The sequence below is a fragment of the Micromys minutus genome (genome assembly GCF_963924665.1).
Source record: "Micromys minutus genome assembly, chromosome: 1".
Lineage (NCBI taxonomy): Eukaryota > Metazoa > Chordata > Mammalia > Rodentia > Muridae > Micromys > Micromys minutus.
In genome coordinates this window covers 78,976,177-79,002,211 of record NC_137969.1, presented here as the reverse complement: position 1 = coordinate 79,002,211, position 26,035 = coordinate 78,976,177, and the positions used below count along the sequence as shown (strand labels likewise).

General features: G+C 40.7%; 1 protein-coding gene across 6 annotated transcripts in view; it reads right to left on the bottom strand.

The window, feature by feature from the left end:
• The window catches only part of DNM3 (dynamin 3), a gene marked incomplete at its 3' end in the record, with an annotated part of 461,945 nt that overhangs the window by 31,052 nt on the left and 404,858 nt on the right, over positions 1–26,035 (bottom strand). For all 6 annotated transcript variants that reach the window (XM_080942239.1, XM_080942242.1, XM_080942240.1 and 3 more), the window contains one exon: positions 1,941–2,105. In XM_080942239.1, coding sequence (XP_080798365.1) covers positions 1,941–2,105 — 165 coding nt within the window. The remainder of the gene's footprint in view (positions 1–1,940; positions 2,106–26,035) is intronic.

The following is a 26,035-nucleotide window of genomic DNA, read 5'->3' as shown; positions in this document are numbered from 1 at the left end:
TGACCCTAGAGCTCGGGTCTGAATTGAAGTCGCCTTTCCCATGACTTGTATGTGAGGTCTTTCTCAAGATAACTGGCAGAGCTTCGCCTCTAAGAATAATAGTCTGTTAGGTGGGTGTTTGGACATTTCATTAAAGCAAGTAGAATCCAGCACCAAGGAGGTAGGGAAATTACAGTAACCCCTGTGCATTGTCTGTTTTTGTTTAATTTTGGAGGTGAAAGTAGAATAGATTTTGTAGTAGGATTTTTTCCTTCCTTTTAACTAATTTGTGTCAAGCTATTCCTCAGAGCCACAGACAGGAAGTCTGATTTCCTGTGCTGATGATTTAATACAACACAGAGCAAAGCCGAGCTTGAACCGAAGGCAGGAATAATGACTCTTGGTAAAACGGTGGGGAGATAAATGATCCCCAATCAGGAAAATGTTTAAATAAGCAAGAGCCTGATATACCACAGCAAAATAACCTGAATCCACTGACTCAAAGTTAAGAGGGTAATTTTGAAGACACACAGACTATTTGCTCAGTACTTCAGATTTGTCTAAATGGCCTGCAGCCACATCTGTCACATTCTGACGGGTCTGTGAGGTCCTTTCATGCTCCCCTGAGGTTCCAGAAATGGCAGACTTGAACTCAGAGGGGCTACAGATTTCACTACAGGTCAAACAGCCGACCACTGACCAACCACAGTGATATTTATAGTTTCTACTTTCTTTTCCAGCTCATTCTTACCTGCTGCGCGAGACTTCAAAGCATCGTATTTATCTTACTTGGATGCACAAACATAGTCAAATACAAGTTTTGTCACATGAGAATTCAGGGCTTCTTAACATCAAGGCATATACAACCCCAGAGGTTTCAGACAAGCAGATTGTCATAAACTTTAAAAAGAAATCTTGAAACACAGAATGACTAATAGCCATATTAATTACTTACATTTACCACCCTCTTCTTTTGCAACAAATCCTCAAGCCAGGTATATTTACTATGCTAGTGGCTTACCTAAGGAAGATACAAACCCACAGCAGCCAATTAGGCACATTGGGCTAACAGCCCAAAAACCAGGTTTCTCCTTGAATTCTACTTTAAGGCACTTTTCAGTTTTACAGTCTGACTTTTGAAATCTCACAAGATATGTTCATAACATATTTAAAGCAAACCATGTCACAAGAGGATGAATATAAATAAAGTGGTTGATTCCTCTTTATCAGAATTCAGAAAGACGCCTTCTCTAATAACTTTTTTTTTTTTAAAGTACCACATCAAGACTGCTACCAACCAAAGAAGGAAATATCCAAACAACACCAACAGTTTTTGAATGGCTACAGTAGCAGGGCTCTGAACGATTGGTGGTTGTAGCATCTTTACGTTAGGAATCCAGGCTGAGATGGACATAGTGGTTCCCGTACTTGGGAGGCTGAGTCAGAAATGGTACCTTGAGTTCCAGGTATACTTAAGTTACACAATGAAACCCTGCCTCAAAGAAACTGCCCTCCAAAAGACAATAGGACTGACTGCATAGTCAGGGATTAAGCTAAGATGTCCCTTCATACATGAAAAGCACATTCCATAGTTTGTAGATGATAAAAATAATCATATTAACATATACTGTGTAGGCTTTAAACTCAAGACCTAGGAGCACTGGAATCTGATTAAATTGCTGTGAAGGCCTTTAACTCCAAGAGTGTTGGCATATGATTTCATCACCAACTTTTCAAGGCCATGAATATGGTAGACAGTCAGTTAGAAGCAAGTTGATGCTGTAGCTGGAAAATTCCTTTATGATCTCTTTCTTTTGGTCATCCACTTATAAAGGCAGAGTTACATCCTGGGCAGTAAGTGCTTCAGTTATTTGGAAAATATCACAGAGACACTCAAGAAAAGGTGCTCGATTTCCAGAAAGGGGAGGATTAGAGGCAAAAAGGAGTTTATAATTACTTACATTATTGATCATAAGATGCATTATTGTTTTTGGAATTAGGTCTCGGATGCATTTGTTGATTATCGACATGTAGGAGTCTACTAGGTTGCGTATGGTCTCCACTTGCCTCTCCAACTGTGGGTCCATGGAAAAGTTTTCTGCTTGTCCATTTTCATCATTTTCAGTCTGACAGAATGGAAACAAAATGTGGATTATGTCACATTCTCTCTCAGAATAAAAAATACCAAACATCAAATGACCGGTTTCTGCTTAGGAGAATCAGTCAGAACCTTGCAGTTGTCTTTCTACTTTGAACTTACCACATTCTAGCAAAAGTAAACGTTCTGATTCTGAATGAATGTTGAGATGAATAACCAAATAAACAGTGCACCTAACAATGCACCTCGAGAGAGCCAACCTAATCTTAAGCCATTTGTAAGCTTGCCAGTGGCCTGAGTCCAAACAGATGATGCAGATGTGAGCCTTTCTCTGGGAGGAGTCTCTAGGGATCCTATAGATTACAATGACCCTGATGTAGTTCTGGTACTGTTGGCTCTGCTCTGGATTGGATCAGCCCAGACTCAAAACTCAGTCCCCTAGGACTGGCCGGGAGTCCAAATTTGAGATCTGGAAGATAATTCATTCTTTCATGCACTTGCTGGAATTCGCTGTGTAAATTCACGCTTCTGTCGTCACCGTTGAAGACTGGCTCCATTGCGGAAAGTTAACTTCCAACGTGTTATTCTTTGAATAAAGCAGAACCCTTTTATACACAAAGAATTTATTTGTGCAACATGAGCAAGGCATCTGTTTTCTATACTATACGACTTGAGTTAATTAATTTTGGCTTATCCACCCAGAGGCTGGGCTGGAATGGCATCTTCATCATTAAGGGCTGACCTATTGGCTTGGCATTGAAATCAATTTAGAACAAATGGTCTCTATTTCAAGTCAGGGTGAAGCATCTAAACCTCAAAACATCATACAGATATTGTTAGTGGTCTGGCTACTTTCTTATATTTGGAAAGATTTAATTATGAATGTAAAGGGGGGAGGATAATTTATTGCTTCTGACATTGGCATGAAGCACTTTTCTTTGGAAATGCACGTACTTTGATCTGCCAGGTTTCCAATCAGCTCCAGGCAAAGCACTGTGCTAACTGACTGGATCCGTAAACACGGAGTCCTTTCTTTGAATTGATATACACGTATGAAAGCCACATTTCTTTTAGGCTACAAAACCATCAATAAAAATGTATAAGCACTTCTATATCAGGAACATTTCTTTGAACATGTATATTTGCTATAAAAATAAATTAGTGGTTCTTTTCTGCCCCGAGGATGTGGCCCCATGCTTTGCTGTAGGCCATCAGAATAAGGGGACTTCTGGGGCAGTGGGGGACAATAGCAAGGCAGAAGGCTGGGTGCTCAGAATGGTAGTAGTTCTCCAGTTCTCTTTCTTTCTTCCTTCCTTCCTTCCTTCCTTCCTTCCTTCCATTTCATTCATTTCTTAGTGATCTTGGGTCACTGAAAGAATTACATCTGATGTAATAGATTTTTTTTAGCAGGCTTGTGTCAAACACATTTCAGGTGAAAAGAATCTAAAACATTTCTAGTTAAAACCTTATTAAAATTCAAACCTACTACTGCTACTACTTCTACCAGTACCACCCGCCTGCCACCTGCATGAGCCCCTTTCCAGAAGCCCTCTCTCCCTCCCACTCTTCCTCACAAAGGCCCCCTTTGTGTTTCAAACCTGCTGCACCCTTACCTCTGCCAGACAAGAGTCTGCTGCTCTGAGGGCTTGCCTCCATTTCCTCTGAACTCATTCTTGCACTTGCTTATGTTATCTACCATTCATCTTAAATCTCTCCTCCCATGAGCCTCTAGGACTGTATCAATCTCTCCATTCTTAGCACAGATCCCAGTGTTATCGGAGGAGGGGGGGAGAAAAGGGGAAGGTGGCTCATGTGACAAATGGCTTGACCTAGGTCCACAAAACTGCCCTAATACACAAAACCTATAATTTTTGTGTAAAAATTTTTTTCTATGTAAAATAAAATGGGCCTCCCCAAGAATGACAGTACAATCCAGTTTATTTCTCTGGCCTAAAAAAGCTTGTAAATTTTGCCATAGCATGTAGCAGTGGAACATGGTGGCATTTCAGTATCAGCCTGTTCCCCTCACAAAGCCTATTCTCAGCATCTGCTGTGTGTCAAGGACCACAGCAAGCAGTTGTATGTGAGAGCTGCACCTCGGTGCTAAGGAGTGGGCACCAGGGTTACTGTACCCCCCACACAGGAGCATGGCGGGACTCCAAGTGCTGAGATTCACCCAACTGGTGTAAAATGAGGATGACTTCTAAATCCATGAAATAACTACATTACTCCAGTTCAGTCTTATACACGAAGTAGTAAGTTTGAAAGGAGTGTCTAGGAAAGTGTCATTGAGATACTGACATTCTCAAGACCCATTAGAGGAAAAGCTGCATCAACAAGATACATTGAACCTCCAATGGGAAAAACCGTATTTGATTTCACCCTCCCCTTTCCACAGTACTCGGTGACAGTTAGCCTCACTTTACATTTGCTTATCAAAATGCTTCTGTTCTTTCTGGAGCAATAATCAACATGTCAGAATGAACAACAGACATTAGTTGAGTAGAGAACACCATGGAGGAAACCAAGAATTAACAAGGGCGATTGCATGATGTGAAGAAAAGTTCTGTGCAGAAAGGGGCTAGAGGAAAACAATAGCCTTCAAAACAGAAAGAAACAATTTTCCAGCTCTATACATCAGACAGGATTAATATCTAGCCTCTATAAAGAACTAAGAAAACCAAATACCAAAACACCCCACTTCATCAAATAAACAAAGATATTTCTAAAACAACAAAGTACAAGTAGGCGATACACTTCTGAAAAATTTTAACAACTGGAGCCATCAAAGAGAGGTAAGTCAAACTACACGGAGATAAACACAGTTGCACACTGTTGCTGGGACCAGAACTATGCTCAGCACCTGTGGAAATTAGGATGGAGTTCCTTAAACAAACGTTCTGTTTGCCAGCTTTGCCGCTCCTGGGGGTAGACCCTCAAGAATGTAAGTCACTTTCACAAAGAGATACCTACTTAACCACGTTCAATGCAGCACCGCTCACTGTAGGTCAGCTGTGGACTTTACCTTGGTGTCTCTCAACAAGGGAACATGAAGAAAATGCAAATTATGCTCTTTGCAGGAAAATGAATGGGATTGTACACCCCATTAAGTGAAATAAAGCCAGACGCCAACAGGCAAAACATTTTCTTTCACGAGAAACCTAAGTTTCACACACACACACACACATACACAGACACACAGACACACACACACACACACACACACACACACACACACACACACACACAGAGAGAGAGAGAGAGAGAGAGAGAGAGAGAGAGAGAGAGTATTTAGAGGAAGAGAAGGATGGGGGATAGGAGTCAAGGGAGTAATCATGGCCAAAGTGCACGATATTCTTGAATAAGATTACCAAATCCACTACTTTTGCACAGTAAATAATGCATGAATAAAAAAGTAGTCAAGTTGGGAACAGAGTTAAAGGCATTCCAGAGTAGCCAATAAGACAACTTGAAATTCTTCTTAGCTCTTGGGAATCTGTAGACTTATGGTGTCACACAAACCATAACTACACTGGGCACACAGTGGAGGTAACAGGGAGCTCATGGATCCAGAATGCAAATTCAACTTCCTCGGTTTTACACTGAAGCAGAATCTGGCAAAGGGGAAGGAGTCGTAGGTGTGAGTTTTTAAACAAGTACTTGCAGCAAGAAAATGCTCCTTTCTTCACTCCCCAGCCTCAGCTCAAACCCCCTTTCCTCTCTCTGGTTGTATGCTGTGCATGAGTATTTTTCCCTTTGTTTAAATTATAGGATTGCAGTTGGATTCTCTGCAGTCAGAGCACTGGAGTGACAGCTGTTTGTCATTATCCTCATCAAGGGAATGTAAAATAAAAATAGTAATTCCTCTCTGATCTTTGGGGCAAAAAAGAGTGGTCTGCAAACATTTAACCTTCTACGTGCGGGTTCATTGATGCTGTTTACAAATGTGACTAATACTGTAGAAACTTATTTTTTTTCCCCTGCAAAACACAATGGATGGGCCATCTTGCTGCATGTTTTTTTTTTCTACATAGTCTTTGAGAAATCTAATTAAAGCAATAAAAACAACCCTGTAAGTATGAAGTTTAAGTAACTTTCTAATGAATTAGTCACACAGTATTGAAGAAACAGACTGCTTTTACAAAGTTTGAAGTAAAGAAATGATTACATATTTCTGTATCTCAGGGACTGTGTGGACAGTTTTCAGGAGTCCGGCTTTTCCTTCCACTTGGTGAGTCCCAGGGATTACATTTGGGTTGTAAGGCTCAGTGGTAAGCACTCTTACCCTTTGGGTTATCTTGGTGCCCCCACCCCAATTTTTGTAAAGCATGCTACTTTAATAGAAGAGAGAGTAAAATATTAAGTGGCAGATACTTTTCATTAAATTTTGAAGACTCCATTATAGGACTCTGAGTGTGACTGAGCACCTATTTTTCATGTCTTTTTATTTTCCTTAGAAATATTTCTAAATTGTTTGATGAGCCCGAGGATCATTGGAACCATTCAGAAAGTGATGTTGCCATCAACCCTTCAAAAGTGGAATAATGGACATTAAGTGTCAAAGCAGCAATATTACACAAAGATACCGAGGCGTGAGGCTTGCTGTATCTTTTCTCAGCAGTGGAGAAATAGGATAATACCCTGTAGATCTACATGTGCTTTGTTCCAGATAACCAAGTTGCTGTTTTTAAAACATTTAATATGATTATAAAGTTCACCACTACTGTAAACAACAAGCAAAAAAATATATATGATTGGACCTGTCATTAGGGAACCCAGTCATCATTATGAAAACACTGTTCCCATGCGCTTTCAGATTTTTCCAGCCCCACATTATTAGAAGTGTTTTCACAGAAAACTTTTCCTGCTTTCAATCAATTGCCTTTATGTTGTTAAGGCTCTAAAGTTATGCAACCACACCATGTGAAATTCCACAGTCCAGAGAGCCTCGGAGGGTGGTCTAGGTGTCAGTCCGGTAAATGTGACCTGCACCAGTGAATATTTAGTGTGTGGCACAGAACTGTGAAAGGTATAACGTATAAAAGCAGAGACCCACATGTGAGCAGGACATAAAGAAAATTATGAGCCTGAGTCCAAGGGTTTGCTACAGGCGCTCAGGGCACAGAGGACAGGGCGCAGGGTATCTTTATGGATGGGAACATTTAAAAATGATCTCAGAACTCGAGGGAGGTCTCAAACATCGTGATGGCAGGGGCATGGCCATCATTAGCCCTTTAGTACTTTGCAGGAGCTTAATGAACATTGTGGCCTTTTTCTGAGGAGTTGCCCTTTTGTTTCAGAAGAGTCCAGAGACACAGCCTGAGATGGTCAGGTGTCCGAGTGGGGGAACTGAAGGCGACTCTTTGAATTCCTGTAACTGAGTTCTTCCTGCTGAGCCCTTCTTCATGGACAAGATAAGAGATCCAGCATTGCATTTAGTTAACCAAGCATCTTGACTATGACTGAAGGTTTCCCCAGGTTTGAATTGTGGTTATGGCCAAAACACCTAGTGGCAGGAGGGACTTGGGGGCTGCAAGAAGCATTCCCCAATACGGGAGGGAAATCCCAGCCTAATGCCACTCAGGTGGCCCAGCGCATCCTCACTGACAGCCTGGGCCAAGGTGTGGGTTTAGCCAGTTTTCTTTCATTCTTCTTAGATGCTTTCGTTTCTTTACCAGAATATTAGTTTTTATTTTCCATGTAATTTTCTAAGTAACATCATAATAAAAATGATAAAACTATGTGATTAAGTAAAACTGTTAATTAAAATTCTTTGGAATTTTAATACATTTAATTGAAAATAACAGCTGCAAAGGAGAATGAGACATTTTAAACTGAGAAGCAGCTTTGTGTCTTTTTCTTACCTAACTTTCTCCAGGCCAAGGCTTCCTGACTATGTTTGTTCTGTGTGCTGCCAGCAAGCACATCTCTGTCTAACAGGGAGCTTAGATGACACGCAAATGACCAACTGGGGCTTGAGGGAATAAGGGTAGAAGCTTTTGGCTTCATAATAGCATTCACATTGAAAATCAATAAAATAGCTTTTTATAAGTAAAAGATAGAGACAAGGGGTCTTGGGACAATCTAAAACTCTTACCCAACTGGTTCTGAAGTTCTTCTAGATACAGTTCCCATGGATTCCTTAATCTATCTCTGTGGTTCTCAACCTTCCTAATGCTGTTACCCTTTAATACAATTGCTCACGCTGTGGGGAGTCCCCATAACATTATTTGGTTATTTCATAACTAATTTAGCCACTGTTATGAACGGTAATGTAAATATCTGATGTGCAGGTTATCTGTGTGACCCCCTGAGAAAGGGTCATTTGACCTCAAAGGGGTCACGACTGTAGGTTGAGAACTTGTGGTCTAGCTGAAAGTCTGTTACCTCATGCAACAAATAAGCTCATGGATATGAAACGTTCCTGTCAAGTATTCTTTCTTTCAATTTCAGTTTATGTGTGCATGTGCTAAAACTGTTGGAGCAAGAGTTTCATGAAGCTGTGAGTCACCTGCAGCAGGCACTGTGACCTAACTGCAGTTTTCTGGAGACCAAGTGCTTTGAACTCCCGAGCCTCCTCTCCAGACCCTCATGTTGAGTATTTTACGTTATAAATATTTATTTTGGGATGATCTCAGTCCTTATGAACTGACTTTTTTGCCATAAATTAACATCTTTTCATACAAACAATAAATAACTGGGAACAAGTGCTGTAAGAATGTACCCTCAACATCTTTAATTAAAATGCTTAATTTGTAGAAAAATTATAAATTATTATGCATTATGCTCTCTCTCTCTCTCTCTCTCTCTCTCTCTCTCTCTCTCTCCCTCTCTCTCTCTCTCTTCCTCCCTCCCCCTCCCCTCTCTCTCCCTCTCTCTCTTTCTCTCTCTCTTCCTCCCTCCCCTCCCCCCCCTCTCTCTCTCACACACACACACTTGTTTTTGTGAGACAAGATTATGTTATATAGCCCACAGTGCCCAGGTTGACCTTGAATTCCTGATCCTCCTGCCTCCACCTCCCAAGTATGCCACTTTGCCCAGTTAGCAGATATTCTTACACCTCATTCAGAAATGGGTACCAGGGGCTATACTTTTGTGCAGTGAAAACCCAGTCTTGTTATAAAGTTTGAAAGGTGAGCAAATGAAGGAAAAAAAAAAAACCCATAAGCTGTGGAAGAAAGTCTGATAACTGATCACTCATTTATCCTTCAAAACATGTACATTAATGAATCATAAACGTAAGGAAGTTAGAGTAAGGACAATAACACTTGGATGTTATGAACGCAGTATGGGAGGCAGAATAAAAGAACTCGGTAGCACTGAAGCTATGCTTATACGGTAGATGATCTTTCAGAATTTGCTGTGAATGAGTTGCAAAGTACAGTTATTTAAGCAGTGCATTGAAAATACATAATGCCATGGAGTCAGTTTCCCCTAAAGTATAAGAAAGGATGTTGGTGCCACAGTCCTAAATGTAACATCTGTATCACATCCCTTCCTCAGAGGCTCCAAAAGCATCACGGAAGACGGGGCACAAAGACTGTAAGATCAAGCAGCTACTTCTCCAATGGAAAGTCCTTTAAACCATGACAGGCCACCACATCCATAAACTCACAACACAGGTTGATTATCTGCACAAGTCCTGCACAAGATCCTTCAGTAAACACCCCAACAAGGAAGAGGCTTCGGAGGCCCTACCCCTAGCTGAGAAGCTATTGGCAATTGATGGCTTCTAGGGGAGGGAGATTCAGTTTGCTTCAGTGGCTTGACCTCTCGTGGGTGGCTTGTGCTCCCATATGGCCAGTACTAGTTAGGTTCAATTATGAAAGAAAAGACATTTAAGGTCATTTTAACTACATGGAAGTTCAAGGCCAGCCTGGCCTTTATAATATGCTGTCTCAGAAAAAAAGACAAGGATGCCACTAAGTTAAATATTCTATTTGTTTATTTATATTTGAAGTAATATAATGGGGCTGGAATGTTGGAAGATGTGGTCCAGAAGGAGCAGGGCATGGCATGATATGATTAAAGAGTACCGTATACATGTATGAAATTTTCAAATGTTTTTAAAATCTCATAAAAATGATGACTTTTTTTTTCAAAAGTGAGTTCTGGGTTACATGATGAGACTCCCATCTCAAATTTTTTTTGAAGCATGAAGTATTTAAAGAACAGAAGAGGAAAAAGTACATTAGTCTCCCTGTGTAGTCCAGGGTTATCCTGGAATTTGTTATGAAGCCCCTATCTTGTTTTAAAATAAGTTTAAAAGCAGAAAACAGATTGTAACTTCTAATAGATATTAATGAGTTTATAATTCTAAAGAATTAGTTTTATGGCCAAGATCAAGAATTTTTTTAAAAAAGTAACTGGGTAACGTTAAAAGTTACTTTTATTTAAATTCAGGGTTAGATAACTCAGTGGGCAAAGCCCTCGCCTATTATGAGCAAGGAACACCTAAACCAGGTGTGTGTGTGTGTGTGTGTGTATGTATGTATGTATGTGTGTGTTTGTGTGTGTGTGTGTGTGTATGTATGTATGTGTGTGTATGTGTGTGTGTGTATGTGTGTGTGTGTATGTGTGTGTGTGTGTGTGTGTGTGTGTGTGTGTATGTGTGTGTGTGTGTGTGTGTATCCCTGTACCCTGGAGATGAAAACATGAGGATAAGACATTCAAGGTCGTCTTGGCTACATGTGAGTTCAAGGCTAGCTTGGCACATTTGAGATGGTGACTCAGAAAAGAGAAAGAATGCAGATGCTGCTAATATATGTATATATGTATATATATGTGCATATATTTACAATTAGTTTAAACATAGCATTAAGAATCCTAGATGTATCATTATTAATGAATGCTGTGATTTACTTTTTGTAGCTTGTATGACAAGTTTATATAAATACATTCAAACTAAATAAAATGATTTATAAAGGAAAGAGAAATGAAAGATTTAGATAGGTTCATTTTTCTTAGAAATGTTACGTTTTTGTTTTTTTTCTTTATAACAAATCAGTTATACTGTATGGTTGTAACATACTTGTGTCCACATGAATCCAAAAGAAATGTAGCATTCATCTAACTTGTTTTGACTTCAGCTACTTATGTCTTAGAATACTTATGAAATAGAAAACATAAGAAATGCTACAGATACGTGCCTAGGAAAATCCACCAGAATCATCAGCGGTGAATAACTTTGAGTTTCCAAATCCCTTTCATTTGAGGAAAATTTAGAATAGAGTATGAGAAATAAAATCAGACAACCTATCATAGCTTTGTCCTTAGTAAATTCTCAAGTTAACACTAAGAATTACTGAGCTTCTCTAGGCATTAATTTCTGTTCCGTGGGAAGGAGTTATATTAGCATCATGCACATGTTATACAGAGCAAGTGAGCTATTACCAAATAATATATTAAAGGTACTTAATGTAATACCTACATATAGTATGTGTTTAAGAGATAGTACTCATTTTTATCATTTGAGATGAGTGAGGTCAATTCTATGCGTGAAAACACAGTTTACAAAGTCATAAACATGAAGATTCCAAAGAATCTGCCAGTAGCTATGGAGAGTTGGGGATAATCTTAACCACACCTTGAAGCTATGAGAGGCTGAAATCTCCAATACCACCTGAACTCACCTGGTAGGAATTACAGAAGGTCCCCCGAATAGCCCACAACTTTGCACTAAAGCTGCTGGTGAAACAAAGCCTTGGCTTACCTCGGATCTGTCTTGTGGTTGGAAGACTTTTTTATATGATTATTTTTTATTAGATATTTTATGTATTTACATTTCAAATGTTGTCCCCTTTTCTGGTTTCCCCTCCAAAGTCCCCCTATTCCATCCGCTCTCCCCCTGTTTCTATGGAGGGGATCCCCTTCCTACCACTCACTCCCACCTCACCACCCTGGCATTCCCCCACACTGGAGAAATGAGCCTTCCCAGGACCAAGGGCTTCTTCAAACAATGCCATCCTCTACTACTTATGCAGCTGGAGCCATGGGTTTCTCCATGTATACTCTTTGGTTGGTGGGTTAGTTTCTGGGAGTTCTGGGGGGTCTGATTAGTTAATATTGTTGTTCTTCCTATTGGGTTGCAAACCCCTTCAGCTCCTGCAGTCTTTTTTCTAACTCCTCCATTGGGGTTCCCATGCTCAGTCCAATGATTCGCTCTGGGCATCCCTCTCTGTATTTGTTAGGCTCTGGCAGCTTCTCAGAAGACAGCTATATCAGACTCCTGTCAGCAAGCACTTCTTGGCATCAGTAATAGTGTCTGGGTTTGGTGACTGTATACGGGATGGATCCCCAGGAGGTGCAGTCTCTGGATGGCCTTTCCTTCAGTCTCTGCTCCACACTTTGTCCCCACATTACCTTTAGACAGTAGCAATTCTGGGTTAAAAATTTGGAGATGAGTGGGTGGCCACATCCCCCAAACAGGGGCCTTGCCTAACCTCTGGATATGGTTCTCCCTCCCCTTTGTTGAGTATTTCGACTAATCTCATCCCTATTGGGTCCTGGGAGCCTCTTGTTTTCCTGGCATCTGGGACTTTCTGGTGGCTACCCCCAGTTCCCCATTCCCCATTGCTACACACCTCTGTTCAAATTCCTGACCCTCTGTATATCATCCTGGTCTCCTTCCATACCTGATCCTGCCTCTCTTTTCTCCCTTCCCCTCCTCTCTTCTTCCCAAATCCATCCTACCCTCTACCTCCTGGAAGTATTTTGTTTCCCCTTCTAAGAAGGACTGAAGCATCCATATTTTGGCTTTTATTCTTGTGCTTCATATGGCCTGAAGTTTTTACTCATGTGTTTTATCTCTACAATGTGGCTGTCAATAGGAGCTTCTTGCTAGCTTAAGTTCTTAGGAATAAAGCTGTTAGAGGCCAAAAAACCTGGTATTACCCATATTTATCCCTAGAAATGAGGGATTCTTTAATCTATGACTTATAGCTCTACAACAGAAGATATGATATCAAAACCACAAGCTTCAGTCCCTCTTGCTCTTTATTCTCAGAGTTGGTGGAATGGCTCCTCTATGTCCTACAACTCCAGTGGCATGAACCTCAGAAGTATAGGTTCTAACTATATTGATACGTGATAAAGTAGAATTCATACCAAAATTAGTGAACTACCTAAGCCCAATTCATATTGATGGACGCTATAATCCAGAGTGTACTACAGGTCTCAACATATGCACCCAAACATCTGTACATCCAAAGGCTATAACCAAATCTATGGATTTATATAAACTATGTAAACATTAAAAGAGATTAAAATAGTTAAGGAAGGAGTCAGACATCACTGTTTACAGACACTGTGGTCTTGTATACAAGCTCTAAAGACTCCACCAGAAATCTCTTAACACAGATACACGGTTTCAACAAAGCCTCAGGATGTAAAAACAACATGCGAAAAATGAGTCCTTCCTCTATATCAACAATGAACTTGCTGAGAAAGATATCAGGAAAACAATGCCTATCCTATAAAGCATGTCAAAATGACTCTAACTTAGCAAGAAAAGTTTAAACTGTGCTGCAAAGTTTAAAACACCAAGAGTTTGAAGATGACACTGGTAGATGGAGAGGCCTCTTGTACTCATCGAATGGCAGAGTTAGTATTGTGAAAGTGGTGTTAGCACCAAACTGACCTACAGTTTCAGTGTGGTCTCCACTAACATTCTGTAACATTCTTCATAAAAATAGAAAAGGGAGGTCTAAAATTCATATGGTCACATGAAAGACCCTGGATCCAAAATAATCCTTAATAAAAGGAGCAATAGTAGAGTTATCCTCCTGTCTTACTTCAAGTTAAACTACAGAGTCATAGTAATAAAGCAACACAGTACAAAAGCCAGATGCATAGATCAATGAAATAGTATAGAATAGATTTAAACCCAGATAGCTATAGCCACCTAATTTTTGACAAAGATGACAAACACACACGTGTGAGAAACGACAGCCTTTTATATAAATGGTGCTGGGAAAACTGAAAATTTACTGGTAGAAAAATGAAACCAGACTAATGTCTTTCACCAAGAGTAAATATCAATTCAAATGGAATCAAATATTTTAATGTGAGTCTTGAAAATCTGAAACTTGTAGAGAAAAACACTTCACAATATTGGCATAGACAAGGAACCTCTGACAAGATCTTTAGTGACTTGAGAAGTTAAATCAATAATTGAAGCTTTTTCAAAGAAAAAGGGGGAAATTAAGGGATGGTGAGTCAACCTGTATAGTGGGACAAAACCTTTGTGTTGGTTATATATCTGACAGAGTATTAACAGCAAGACTACCCAAATGATACAACTAGATACTAAAATCCCCAAACAATGCAATCAATAAAAGGCCAATGACAAGAACAGACTGTTCTCAAAAGATGAAGCCAAGAAGCACAAAAGAGTTCAACATCTGTAGTCATCAAGGAAATGCTGTTAAAATTACACCAATATTTCGTGTCACTGTAGTCAGAATGCCTATCATTTAAAATTGAGTAGCAGCAAATGTTGGTGAGTATACACGGGAAGGGATAACTGCACAGTGTTGGTAGGGATGTAAACCAGTGTTGCCATTGTGGAAATCTTCAAAAAATGGAAACTGAATTATTATATGTCCAGCCACAACCCTAGATAAATACCAAAAAGGACTGTAATTAAACATGCCACAGAGACCTTGCACATCTGTGTAAGATGATGCCATTTTGCACCTAGGTGGGTCCAACCTATCAGTGGATGAGAAGATAAGGTAGGCTGGGAAAAGTCTAGGAAAGGGAGGAGGCCAAGGAAGAACCATGGAGGCAGACTTAAATGTCCCACTCTGGGCTTCTCTCTATGGATACAGGTTGTTATGAATCTTTTATAACGGATGGGATTGTACAGAATGATCTGACTTATCTAGGTGGGATAATTATATCATACCAATTGAGTCAGAGCTTATTGTGTGGTTGGATTGTGGTTGGAGAATTTAACATATAAATCTGATTGATAAATTATTGACTGTTGAGCCTTGATTTTACCTTTGGGGAATTTGAGCTATGTTCCTGGCTGGCAGAAAGACAGCTGGGAGGGGACGGCTTTTTTTTTTTTTTTTTTTTTTTTTTTTTTTTTACTTATCGAAACAAGTGGTGAGTCAAGTGTTAGGTAAGAATCCCCTAGAAATTTAAGATTATAACCTGAGAGAGTGACATTTTCTAAGAAGAGGGGGGCCAGCGCCATGTTGAGTCACAGGATGTCTCAAGGGCAGGAGGAACGTTAAGCAAAGGAAACACAGAAGCAGCCTAGGCTTGCAGGCTGTAGGTCCCTGCTGTGCTGCTGTGATAAGTACTGGCAGTTTAGAGAGTGAGAGATTAGAAGCTGCTTGCTTCTTCAGCAAAAGTAGTTTAGAAAATGATTTAATTTAGGTTTGGTTTAATTGCTTTAAAGATAGTAGAAAGACTTAATGCTCTATTAAGTCTTTCAGGATATCCATATTCTTTGTACGTGGGCTCCCTGGGAATTTTGGGTTAAAATCCTAGTTAGACAAGCTGCCAGCTTCTTAATGACAGGTATTAAAGGGATTGTGATTAACTTTGTTTTTATAGTTAGAAGAAGAGAGTACAGAGTTTATTCAGATCACATGGAAATTTTCACCTGTGGTTTAGAACTAAGATAGGGAAAATTAGTCACTGACTTTAAGCAGAAAGTGGTGATATTTGCAAGTTAATAAGGTTATTAAAAATAGAAGTCTGTACACCAGGTAGAGTGAATACAGACATATATTATGAAAGTTATTAATAAACAAAAAATTGATGCTCCAGATAGAGAGCTTGACAGATTGATATATTTTGGGCTAAAGTCCTGGTTTGATAAGTTGTTTACTTCTTATTGGTATTGAAATTGATAGAAGGTGTTTAATTTGCTTTATGAATTACCCCACTAATTGCCATATGGCTCATCAATGCTGGCTAGTGAGGGTTTGTGGTTATTTGTAAAATTATCACATTCTCTTAATGTGGGCTACATAAGAATTTTGAGTTGATTTCCTGACATTATAAATTATTAGAGGCCTAAATATAGGATCATACAGTGTTTTAGTTATTCATTTGTTTTATGTTGTTTTAAATTTCAATGCTGACTAAAGAACACAGTATTGTGGGAGAAAGATTTTGTCTTTGTGTTTTATAAAGATTGCTTATGCTCTGGACACCTTCCAGAGTTATATAAATCAGGTTTGATAGAGGGAGATTGCCTAAAAAACTAATTCAAGTGAATCAAACAAAAGATATCTTGATGCTAAAATGTTGTTTTGATATTTATATATTGCAGAATGTGCAGCTTTGGTGAAACTTGTCATAAGAATGTTGAACTGGCCTGCTTAGATTCCTGATCTAATATTTACCACAACACATCTGTGTTGATTGCAGCACTATTCACAACGGCCAAGTTATTGAACCACTGGGTTAATGAATATAGAATATATGGCATACATTTGGCCTGCCAATGTTCCCACAAGAACCATAGAGTAACAAAGCCCCTAACTATCAGTCATAAGAAACTTCCTTTGGAGTGTTTGGTCAGAGGGATCCAAATGACTCCCAAACAAAACATGTGATTGTTGCCTCACAGAGGGGCTGAAGGTAATCCCACATTGCTGAAAATACTACATGCTTAGGACAGAGGACTTGGATTATTTAAACTGTATTGAACCTGAAAGCATCCTCCCAAGAGTCTAGGTTCCACAGTACCAGCAAGTAGTATGTAAGAAGCAAAGGTAGGAACAATAAGTTGTCCTGTCCAGCTATGACCCCAATGAATCATAATGACAAGATGCCCATAAAGGTATAATAGCAGCGCTCACATGGTGGTGGTAACAAACAGCTGAGGGGATTTAAGATCCACAGAAGAGAAATCATTCTTGGTACTAGAAACCTAGCCACTAGCCTGGGCCTAGTAAGGTCATGGATCTTAGAAGAGAATCTACTACCACCACATTACTAGACCAGTAGAATCCCTTAACTGCATTTAAGTCTTATCTTTATACCCACAAATAAGATAGTTATCACCCCATATCTAGAATGTGTCTCTGAGCAGCAAATGGAGACTATTACAAAGCAATACAACTGCAACAAAAACCCATAAGTGGACAAAATGCAAAGCTCAGTGGATTGTGGGGAGCCCAGCCCCAATGGATACCTGCATAGCACAGCATCTTCAGTGATGGCAAAGAAAACTGTAGAAGAAGTAAAAAGAGTCTGGGAGCTCTATTTTGTGTCTGGCTCTCTTATAAAGGGCTTTCAAACAAGACCTGAACAATGACAATGCCAGCCGACATGCTAAGGTGGAGGTGGGGCATCTCACAAGGTTTCACTCATAGAGAACTGCAGGAAACTAATAACTACCTAGAGAGGACACTTAAGGCTGTATCTCTCTCTCTCTCTCTCTCTCTCTCTCTCTCTCTCTCTCTCTCTCTCTCTCTGTGCGTGTGTGTGTGTGTGTGTGTGTGTGTGTGTGTGTGTGTGTAACAATAATAAAAAGAGGCTATCACTCAAAGGAGGGAAGGGAGAAGCGATGCTATTATATTTTGATTAAAAGTGTATAAAATAAAGTTATTTAAAATACATTAATAAAATAAAAGTTAAAAAGGAATGTACTATGTATACATAATGAAGTTTTTATTTAGCCATAAAAGAGAATAAAGTTATATAATTTGGTAGAAGGCATGAACAATTAGAATTTATATTAAGCAAAATAAGTCAGACTTAGAATGGCAAATACATCAGAATTTCTCAAATTTTATATCATGTGCATATTCTACACCTACACACACTCTCGTACACACACAAAACATGGAAGCAAAAGAAAGACTGAGGCGGAGAAGGAGACTAGCAAGAGGAGTAAGGCAGAGAGAAGAAAGTACATGCTGTGCATATGTTCATCATCCATGATGTGCTTTACTGAAAATATCTTTATGCAACTCATAATTACTTCTTTGACTATACATCAACAAATCTTACTTTTAAATAATTCTAAATAAATACTTCTGAAATAACTCATAGACAATGGCTGAGAATCTATCTGTCTGTCTGTCTATCTATCTATCTATCTATGTATCCATCTCCAACCACACTGATCATCAGAGAAATGCAAATCACAATACATTGCATGTACATAGCAAGTTATTTATAATGTACTCTGTGATAGTGTACAAATACCATTCTTTTCTTTTAAGAGAATGATTATTGGTTACATACTATTTCATCACCCCACCAGGATTTGTCTTACTATTTCTTTTGGGTATCTTTCAATGGACCCTTCTACTGATGTTGTAGTACAAAAAATGGTCCTGATGAAAATGGTCCCAAAGAAAAAGACTCTCAGCATGGTATGAAAACCCAGCAAGCATCAGAGTGCTGCTTAGGAAGGGGGCGGGGATGCAAGGATTTGCTCCAATGTTGCTTTCCAGCTACAGCAGGACACTGTCTGTCCCCAGTCAAATGAGATGCACCATAGCCTGTCACTTTGGGCCATGCTTTTCCTTTAAATATAAATGGCCTGTTGTCTAATAGTTCTTTCCATTAAAAATCTGGCCAATATGACTGCCTTTTCTAGTAAGATGAGCCAGAATTGATCTCTCTTTTCCTTCATACTCAGCACATTCAATTCCTTTTATAATTAGGGAGTTATGTTCTTGTCACTGACTTACTAATGGGCCCCTTTGATTACATTTTAATGTCTTTCATACAGTACTTGACTTAGTTCAGTCTCTGTTCCTAAAACTGACTACCACAGTCTGGACCATTTATAAAGGTTTGCATAGTTTGAGGTTCTGGAGGCTGGGCAGTTAAAAAATGTGCACCTAGTGTCTGGTGGGGGCCTCCCTGGTACATAAGTACATGGCAGAAGTCAACTCGTAATGTGGCAGAGAAAATGTGCTAACCCAGTTCTCTACCTTTAGAAGAATACGGACAGTAATACCATAAAGGGCCACAAATAAATCTAGTCTTAATGACCTCCTAAAAGCTCTACCCTTCAATACTACTAACATTGAAATTTGGAGATGAACTCTCCAACATATAAACTTTGGGGAGACACACTCAAACAATGACAGCATTCAATCATATTTATGTAGCAGTAGCATTTTCCTTCATAAATACCTAAAGGAGGAATCATGAGACAGTAGTAGAAGAGTGTATGGTGGGTCCAGGCATAGTGGTATGTGTATATAATTCCAGTACCTGGGAGCTGAGGCAGGATAACCATAAGTTCAAGATTGACTAAAACCCTAACTTAAACAGAAAAATAAAAAACAAACAACAAAACCAAACAAAACCAAACAAAACACAGGAGCCGCTTAGTGGTACCCGCACAGGATATGTGAGTGTCAGATGAAGGGGGCAGAGAAAAAAAATGAATGCACAGCAGAAGTGATCACAGGTATCTGTCATTTTTCTTCTGTTTGTCTTCAATTCTTCCTAGAAAGTGGCGGTCCTTCTTGGAAGGTAAGTAAGCAGCTGATGTGATTGAAGGTCCTAGATGGAGCAGGTCACAGATGACCAAGAGGCCTATAGAAGGCGGTGAATGTTCTGTAAGCATGGGGTACTATGGATTTGGAATGAGCCAGTATTTGTAGGAAGTTTTCTGATGCTGGGTTTTCACAGGACAGAGAAAGCAGACAGTATAAACCCTAACATTGGAGACAGGTACAAGGGGCCTCACCATAATCTCTAACAAGTATTCAACATGAGAAGAGAGGCAGAGGCATTGTAGGCTACCCCAGCTGACACTGAGACCAAGGAAGGGTGGAGATGTTCCTGAGGAACTGTCATAACTCTGTCGTTAGAAATCAGGCGCTCCCAGCCTACCTTCAGCGACTCAGTGCCAGAAGCTACATCATTGCTAGTTGCTAAGTGCCCTTTAAAAATCCCTTGCATCATAAACTGCTCTCTTGTTCCCTTGTTCTTGCTCTGTCTGTCTGTCTTTGTATTTCTTTTATTTCTACTCTAAGACCACCCCCAAATCCCCAATAAGTCTTTTGTGTGAGATCTGTTGCGTGGTGTGATCTTTTCAGCATACCTTGGTCATGACCTGTTAAGATATTTCTCAGCAAAACCTAACACCTGTCAAACCAGGACCTCAACTTTGTTTTTGGGAGTCATCCAGGTGATTTTGAAGAAAACAGGATACTGGGGCTCTATCCACAGAAGCTGTGATAACGGGCCCAGAGGAAGGCTGGGGCATCTGCAGTTTTAAAAAGTACTCCAGCTTGAGAACTTGGCAGTACAGGCTGGGTTCTTAGATGATGGAAGGCTCTACTGAAGATTTTGTATAGAGTGGAATAAAAACTGCTATTTACAGTCTTGGGCCAAAGAGAAAAAAAAAATCCCCAGGAAAAAGAAGGGTCTGAGTTAACATAAAAGTTAGTATGTATGGTTTAAGATCCAAATGTGATCTCAGCTAGTTTCCACTGTCCAGGCGTCACATTTCCCAGACAGTCAGCCTTGGCACTGTGGTAGGCAGATGACTGAACAGAAGAGGAAAACTCACCAAGCTTTCCTCTAAAAAAGAAAGTTGCCCTCTTCAGAGCAGTTGGGTGTGTGTGTGTGTGTGTGTGTGTGTGTGTGTGCGTGCGTGCGTGCGTGCGTGCGTGCGTGCGTGTGTGTGTGTGTGTGTGTGTGTGTGTGTGTGTGTGTGTGTAGAGTGGTTGTCTCTCTAAGATCCAGTGAGACTGAGAGCAAGAGCTAAGAAGACACAAGGTGCTTAGGAAACCCCACTGTGGGCTGCATCTGAGTTCAGCCATTGCAGTAGATCTCCAGAGATGACCATGGGAGGGCTTGAGGCAGCTGTGAGATTTCAGTTGTAAAAGCTGGTCACAGCCTTGGTATTCTTAGTAGCCATTTATGGCCCCTTTTCATAAATCTGGCTAAAATGTTTTTGAATTCCTTTATGCTTCCTGCCAGTCCCACCTTTTGAAACTAATGAGTTCCGCAAGTTTATAACTTGCCTGTATGAAGTACATTTCCTTTCATTTGCCCTGAACTTACTTCACTCTGTTTTAAAGAGTACCCTCCTTGTCCTTAAGAGGAGAAAGTAAACAGGATTATGAGATGAGGACAGATTGGCTGAAGTAAGTAGGGCAGAAAAAGAGCCAGGTGTCTGAGGAGCGGCAGACTACCTTACATCCATAGCGGAGTTAAAAAGGCAGAGGCCAGGGTTGCAGGGCCAAGGGGAGGGGTTCCTCTGGACAATGGCTTAGCTGTTCTCCTGCCCAGACCCTGGCAGGGGGTCCCTGCTTCCTGTTTGGGACTCTACAGATCAAATGAAAGGGAAAGTTTAAATGCTTAGCAGATAGCAAGAAAAACGACAAAATACCGAAAGCAAAATCCACAGGAAAAATAAAGCATTTTTGTTGTTGTTGTTTACAATTAGATATTTTGTGTGAGAATACGCAGGACCCTATGTCTTAAAATAAAAACACAGAAAATTTTCCAAGGCTGGCAATTATTAATAAGACTGGGGACAGAAAATGATCTCTCTCTCTCTCTCTCTCTCTCTCTCTCTCTCTCTCTCTCCTTCAGTTTCTATTTCTGAAGTAATTTGGGGTTTATTTTAGAACATGGAGTAGAAGGGAAGCTAAATGAGTTGTTTGCTCTGAAGCATGTGATCCTTTTGGTTTAGGTCAAAACATGAAACACAAAATAAACACCTTGCAAAAGAAGGAGGTTGGCTATCATAGTGTTAATAGGTGCCCTAGTTTTAAAAGCATAAAGTAACAACATTTTTAAAACATTGATTTCTTTGGGCCGAAGGGTGGACTTCAATATCAGTTGCGCCCCCCCCCCCCCAAGTCACAGTATAAAGTTGGTTATAGGAAAGTCTGTGCTTTAATGGCAAATAGGGCAAAGGTTACATGCGGCAGGGATGTAGCCCGGTAGAATGTGCAGGGTGCAGGCTGGGCTATAAAACTGCTCATTAAATCGCCCTGCTCTGAAGCAGAAGCAAACACATGAGCTCAGGGACGAGAGCCACAGAACTGTCTAGAAATATTTCCATGAAGGACTGTGCAAATAACCCTCCCCGGTCATGAGAAATGCACAGTTGTTGCTTATACAAATAGCTCTGCTTAAAAGACTTAAATACCTTCCCCGAAATGCTGCCTTTGACCGATGGCCAAGAACTACCTAATGCTGTTCAATTTTTTTCTCTCAGTTCTTTTGAATAAACTGTATGGGGCATACAAAGTAAGATGGCGCATACGCTACAAGTTTCTGAAAGAGCAAGAGTTTAATTCCGAACTCTCCAACCCAAATCCTATTTTAAAAGCTCCTGAGGGTTTTTTTTTTTTTTTAAACTGGTTTTGAACATCAACCCAAATAATGGAAAGGGAGGGGACAGGGAAAGGTATTTTACAATTGGTTGGGCGATGATTCTCCACACTTCAGTATCTTAGTGAACAGAAAGTGTAGACTGAGGAATTCGAAGCTAATAATAGTAGTGGCTTGCTGTCTAAATAATGAGGGGCAAGAGGACTTCTAAGAAGGCAGTTAGCCCCAGAGCGATTCAGACAGACTTGCTTACACAATGGCTGGCTGCTCTAGGAGGCAGTAAGCCAAAACCAACATCAACACCCAGCAGCGCCAGTTGCTCACAGAAGGAGTGTGTAGCTGGATGCTGATGAAGTGCATTGTGGGAATGAATGAGAAGTCAAGACCTCCATCTCGCTTTTAATGGGAATCTTGTGATGCCCCAGATCCCGTCTGAGCCTTAAGAGGGGCACCCTGCTGGACTCCGCTTGGGCCCTGTGATTAATGGGAGTGACAAGAGGCCAGGCTTGTCTAGAAAATGGACTGGGATGAAAGCGGTAGGCAGTGAATCATGAGCCCCGAGTTCGACCCCCACTGCTCTATCTGGGGTCTCTTTTGCCATTTCCGCAGTATGTGTTGGGGTTGGGTCGGGGCTCAACGAGGATACGAGTGTGGAAATTCTTATTTATTTATTTAATTTTCTATCAAAGAAAGAGCTACAGATGGTTTGATTCCGTTCTCACTCCTGAGACTTGTGCTATCTTATAAAGGCTGCCTGGAGCTGCTAGTGAGAAACCATGAATCAAAGTGAGAGAGACTCCCTGTTAGCAGCGACAGGCCTCCACCCAACATCTCGGGCCACCTAGGCCAGGTGTGGTCCTGCGCAGCTGCTGCTTTCTGGTGCGGGAGGGCACTGCCCGAGAATCACACAGACATTTTTGTGTGACACAGCTAAACCCAGTCACATCCTGCGAGACAGCTTGGACACTGCTGAACACATCTTGGCAGTCGGAGTTTGCTACGAAGAGCATTTCCTCATTTACCCAGCTGTGAACAAGCAGAGCAAACCAAAACAAAACAAATGTCTTGGCTCTCCCCCTCCCCCCTCTCGCCGGCTTCTAAATCATTTCATTCCGAAATAATCCTTTCTTTTATAGTGATCAATTTTTTAAAAACTGGTATGGTACTCCTAAAGGGGCAGTTTTCATTTCTACCTCTTCCTGTGTTTGCTAGCCGTTTACTACTCTGTGATGCCGCAGTGTGACTCGCGAGCTCAGTGAAATATGTTTGTGCCTGGGTTTCAGTCCTCAGATGGAAGCGCTAAAGGACAGCTCTACAGGGTGGTATCCACACTCTTTTTAAAGTGGCTCAGCAAGGAGGTGGGAGATTGTTAGGCGCCAGCCCCAGGGTGTGGCTCTCTGGGACTCTGAGCAGCAAATAGCTACCAACCAAAAGGATGGAGTTCAAGAATTTTCAACTGGCAGAGCTGCTCATATGAACCACAGGCTGACATGAGTTTGGCTCAAGGAAATGTCCCACTTTCACTTCTGAGGGTCCCTCTCGTTCTCTGTGTGTGATTGGTGCAAATGCAGAATCGAATCACTTCTGCTAAGACTCTTTGAATGTGGTACTTAGTGTAGCCTCCTGTTTTTAGTAGTAGCCTATCTGCATCTTCCCCTTAATAGAATGAGCAAGTTAGGATGGGTGTTCTGGTGGATTAAGGGTGGGAAAGGCAATGGATGAAAAGTAGAATGGCCTTTATTCTCAGCACTCAGGAGACAGAGGCAGGGGAATCTCTGAGTTTGAGGCCAACCTGATCTACAGAGCAAATTCAGTTTTAAGCACACAGCATCTGAAGGGAGTCTCTTGTCTGGCAGAAAGATCTGTGGGAAGAATTCTCTGTTGAAATAACTTTAGTTATCCTGGTGCTGTGTAAGATACTTTTTCCTGAGGAGACACAATACACACACATGCACACATGCATGCACGTACAAGTTAGCAAGATTTAAAACCCCTCATTTGTATTCCTGAATCTCTGGAAAGGAACTGTTATTCATGTGCCAAGGAATACAGCAATTCATTATCATTCTTTTCTTTCTTTCTCCCTATGTGCCCTCCCAATAAGATTAAAAGCAGTCTGGGATGTGGGCAGAAAGCAGAGGGAGGAGAGGAGTGGGAGGGAGGAAAGATGGCCTTTTTCAATAGCCTCTGCCCCACTCATTCAACACAGTAGGAACCTTGTGTTTTAGACTGAAACTCAACGAATGGCTTCCTTCCTTTTAAACCTTGACTTGGCTGTGTATGGAAGCCATGACTCTGGACAGATCTGGAGAGGCAGTAAGTCAACAACCAGCCCTCTTGAGAGGGATGATGGAGAGACTGTGGGAAAGTGTGGCAACCTCGTTTTGTAAACAAAGCAAGCAAGTGAGCAAACATACATTTTGGAGTTCTTCAGTCCTATCGATGGTCTCCAAAGTCAACACGAGAGTTTCTGTACATCTTTTCAAATGTGAGTGTCGTGCAGAACTCCCCGACCCGGAGATGTTCAGGAAACTCATGTCCTGACCTTCACTCAGGACCCAGTTCTGGATGTCCACCCACACTATACCTGCTTATTCTGTGGCTATTCCTCGTGTCTGTTCAACACGCTCACACTTGGCAAGAGGACTGATAGTTTGTTTTGTACAGTGCCCCTTGGTTGGAATTTAGTTAGTACTGATGTCAAGTTGTATAATTGTATTTTTGTTGCTAAGAAAACAAATCACACAGATGGTATGTCATTCTCAGTGCTGTCAGGAAACCTGTGGTGTCCATCTGTCCTGCTAATACCAGGGACCTTGTTGATTTGGTTAAGTTGGCACCTTCCAAGTTTTATCCCCTACCAAGTTTCTACTTTGTCTTCCTTTGAAACTTACTTTATGAGTTGTATTTTGGGAGTATGGAAATCCTGCTTCTTAGTTGACTTTCACCTCCTCAATATAAAATCTACTGTTAATAAATGAAACATTGCAAATGACAATTCTTAAGCTTCTCTAAGTTTATGAAGTGGATTGTCTTTGGTGACTAGAAACTTTCCCTCCTACTATTCCATTGTCAGCTGGTTTATTTACGTGGTTATTTATGCTTACCACTCCTGGGTCATAATCCACAGTGATGGTGACCTTGCTCATAAAGCCAACCCAGATCTAGTCACTAGAAACCTCCTTTAAGTTTGACTCCAGGATCCTCTTCACGTGTTCTCCCATAAATGTTTGAGCACTTCCTTATTTTCCAGTACTGTGAGATAGTCCAGGCCCATCTTGTACTCCTCAGCTCTGCTCCTGGACTGTCTCCAAGGACTGCTGGTTTCTTTTATTGGAGACTAAGATAAAATAATCTTATCTTTTCCTGTGAGTCACAGTGAGTACATAGTCCTCCCAGTAGAAAACAAAAAGATACTCGTATAGGCCCAGGGAGGAATAAGGGCCCTGAACTTTCAGTGTTTTTAGTTAAACATGTTTACAACCATAAACTTCAGTCTCATTCTGGATATGGTGAAAAACATCTGTATTCCAAACAACCAGGAAGCAGAGGGAGGATGATTGCCCCAGAGTGCCAGTCTGGTCTACACAGCAAGGCCCAGATGTTCAAACACAAAAACAAGACAAGGAATTAACTTCACTATCTTCTGAGGCTCAGGGAGTATCAAGA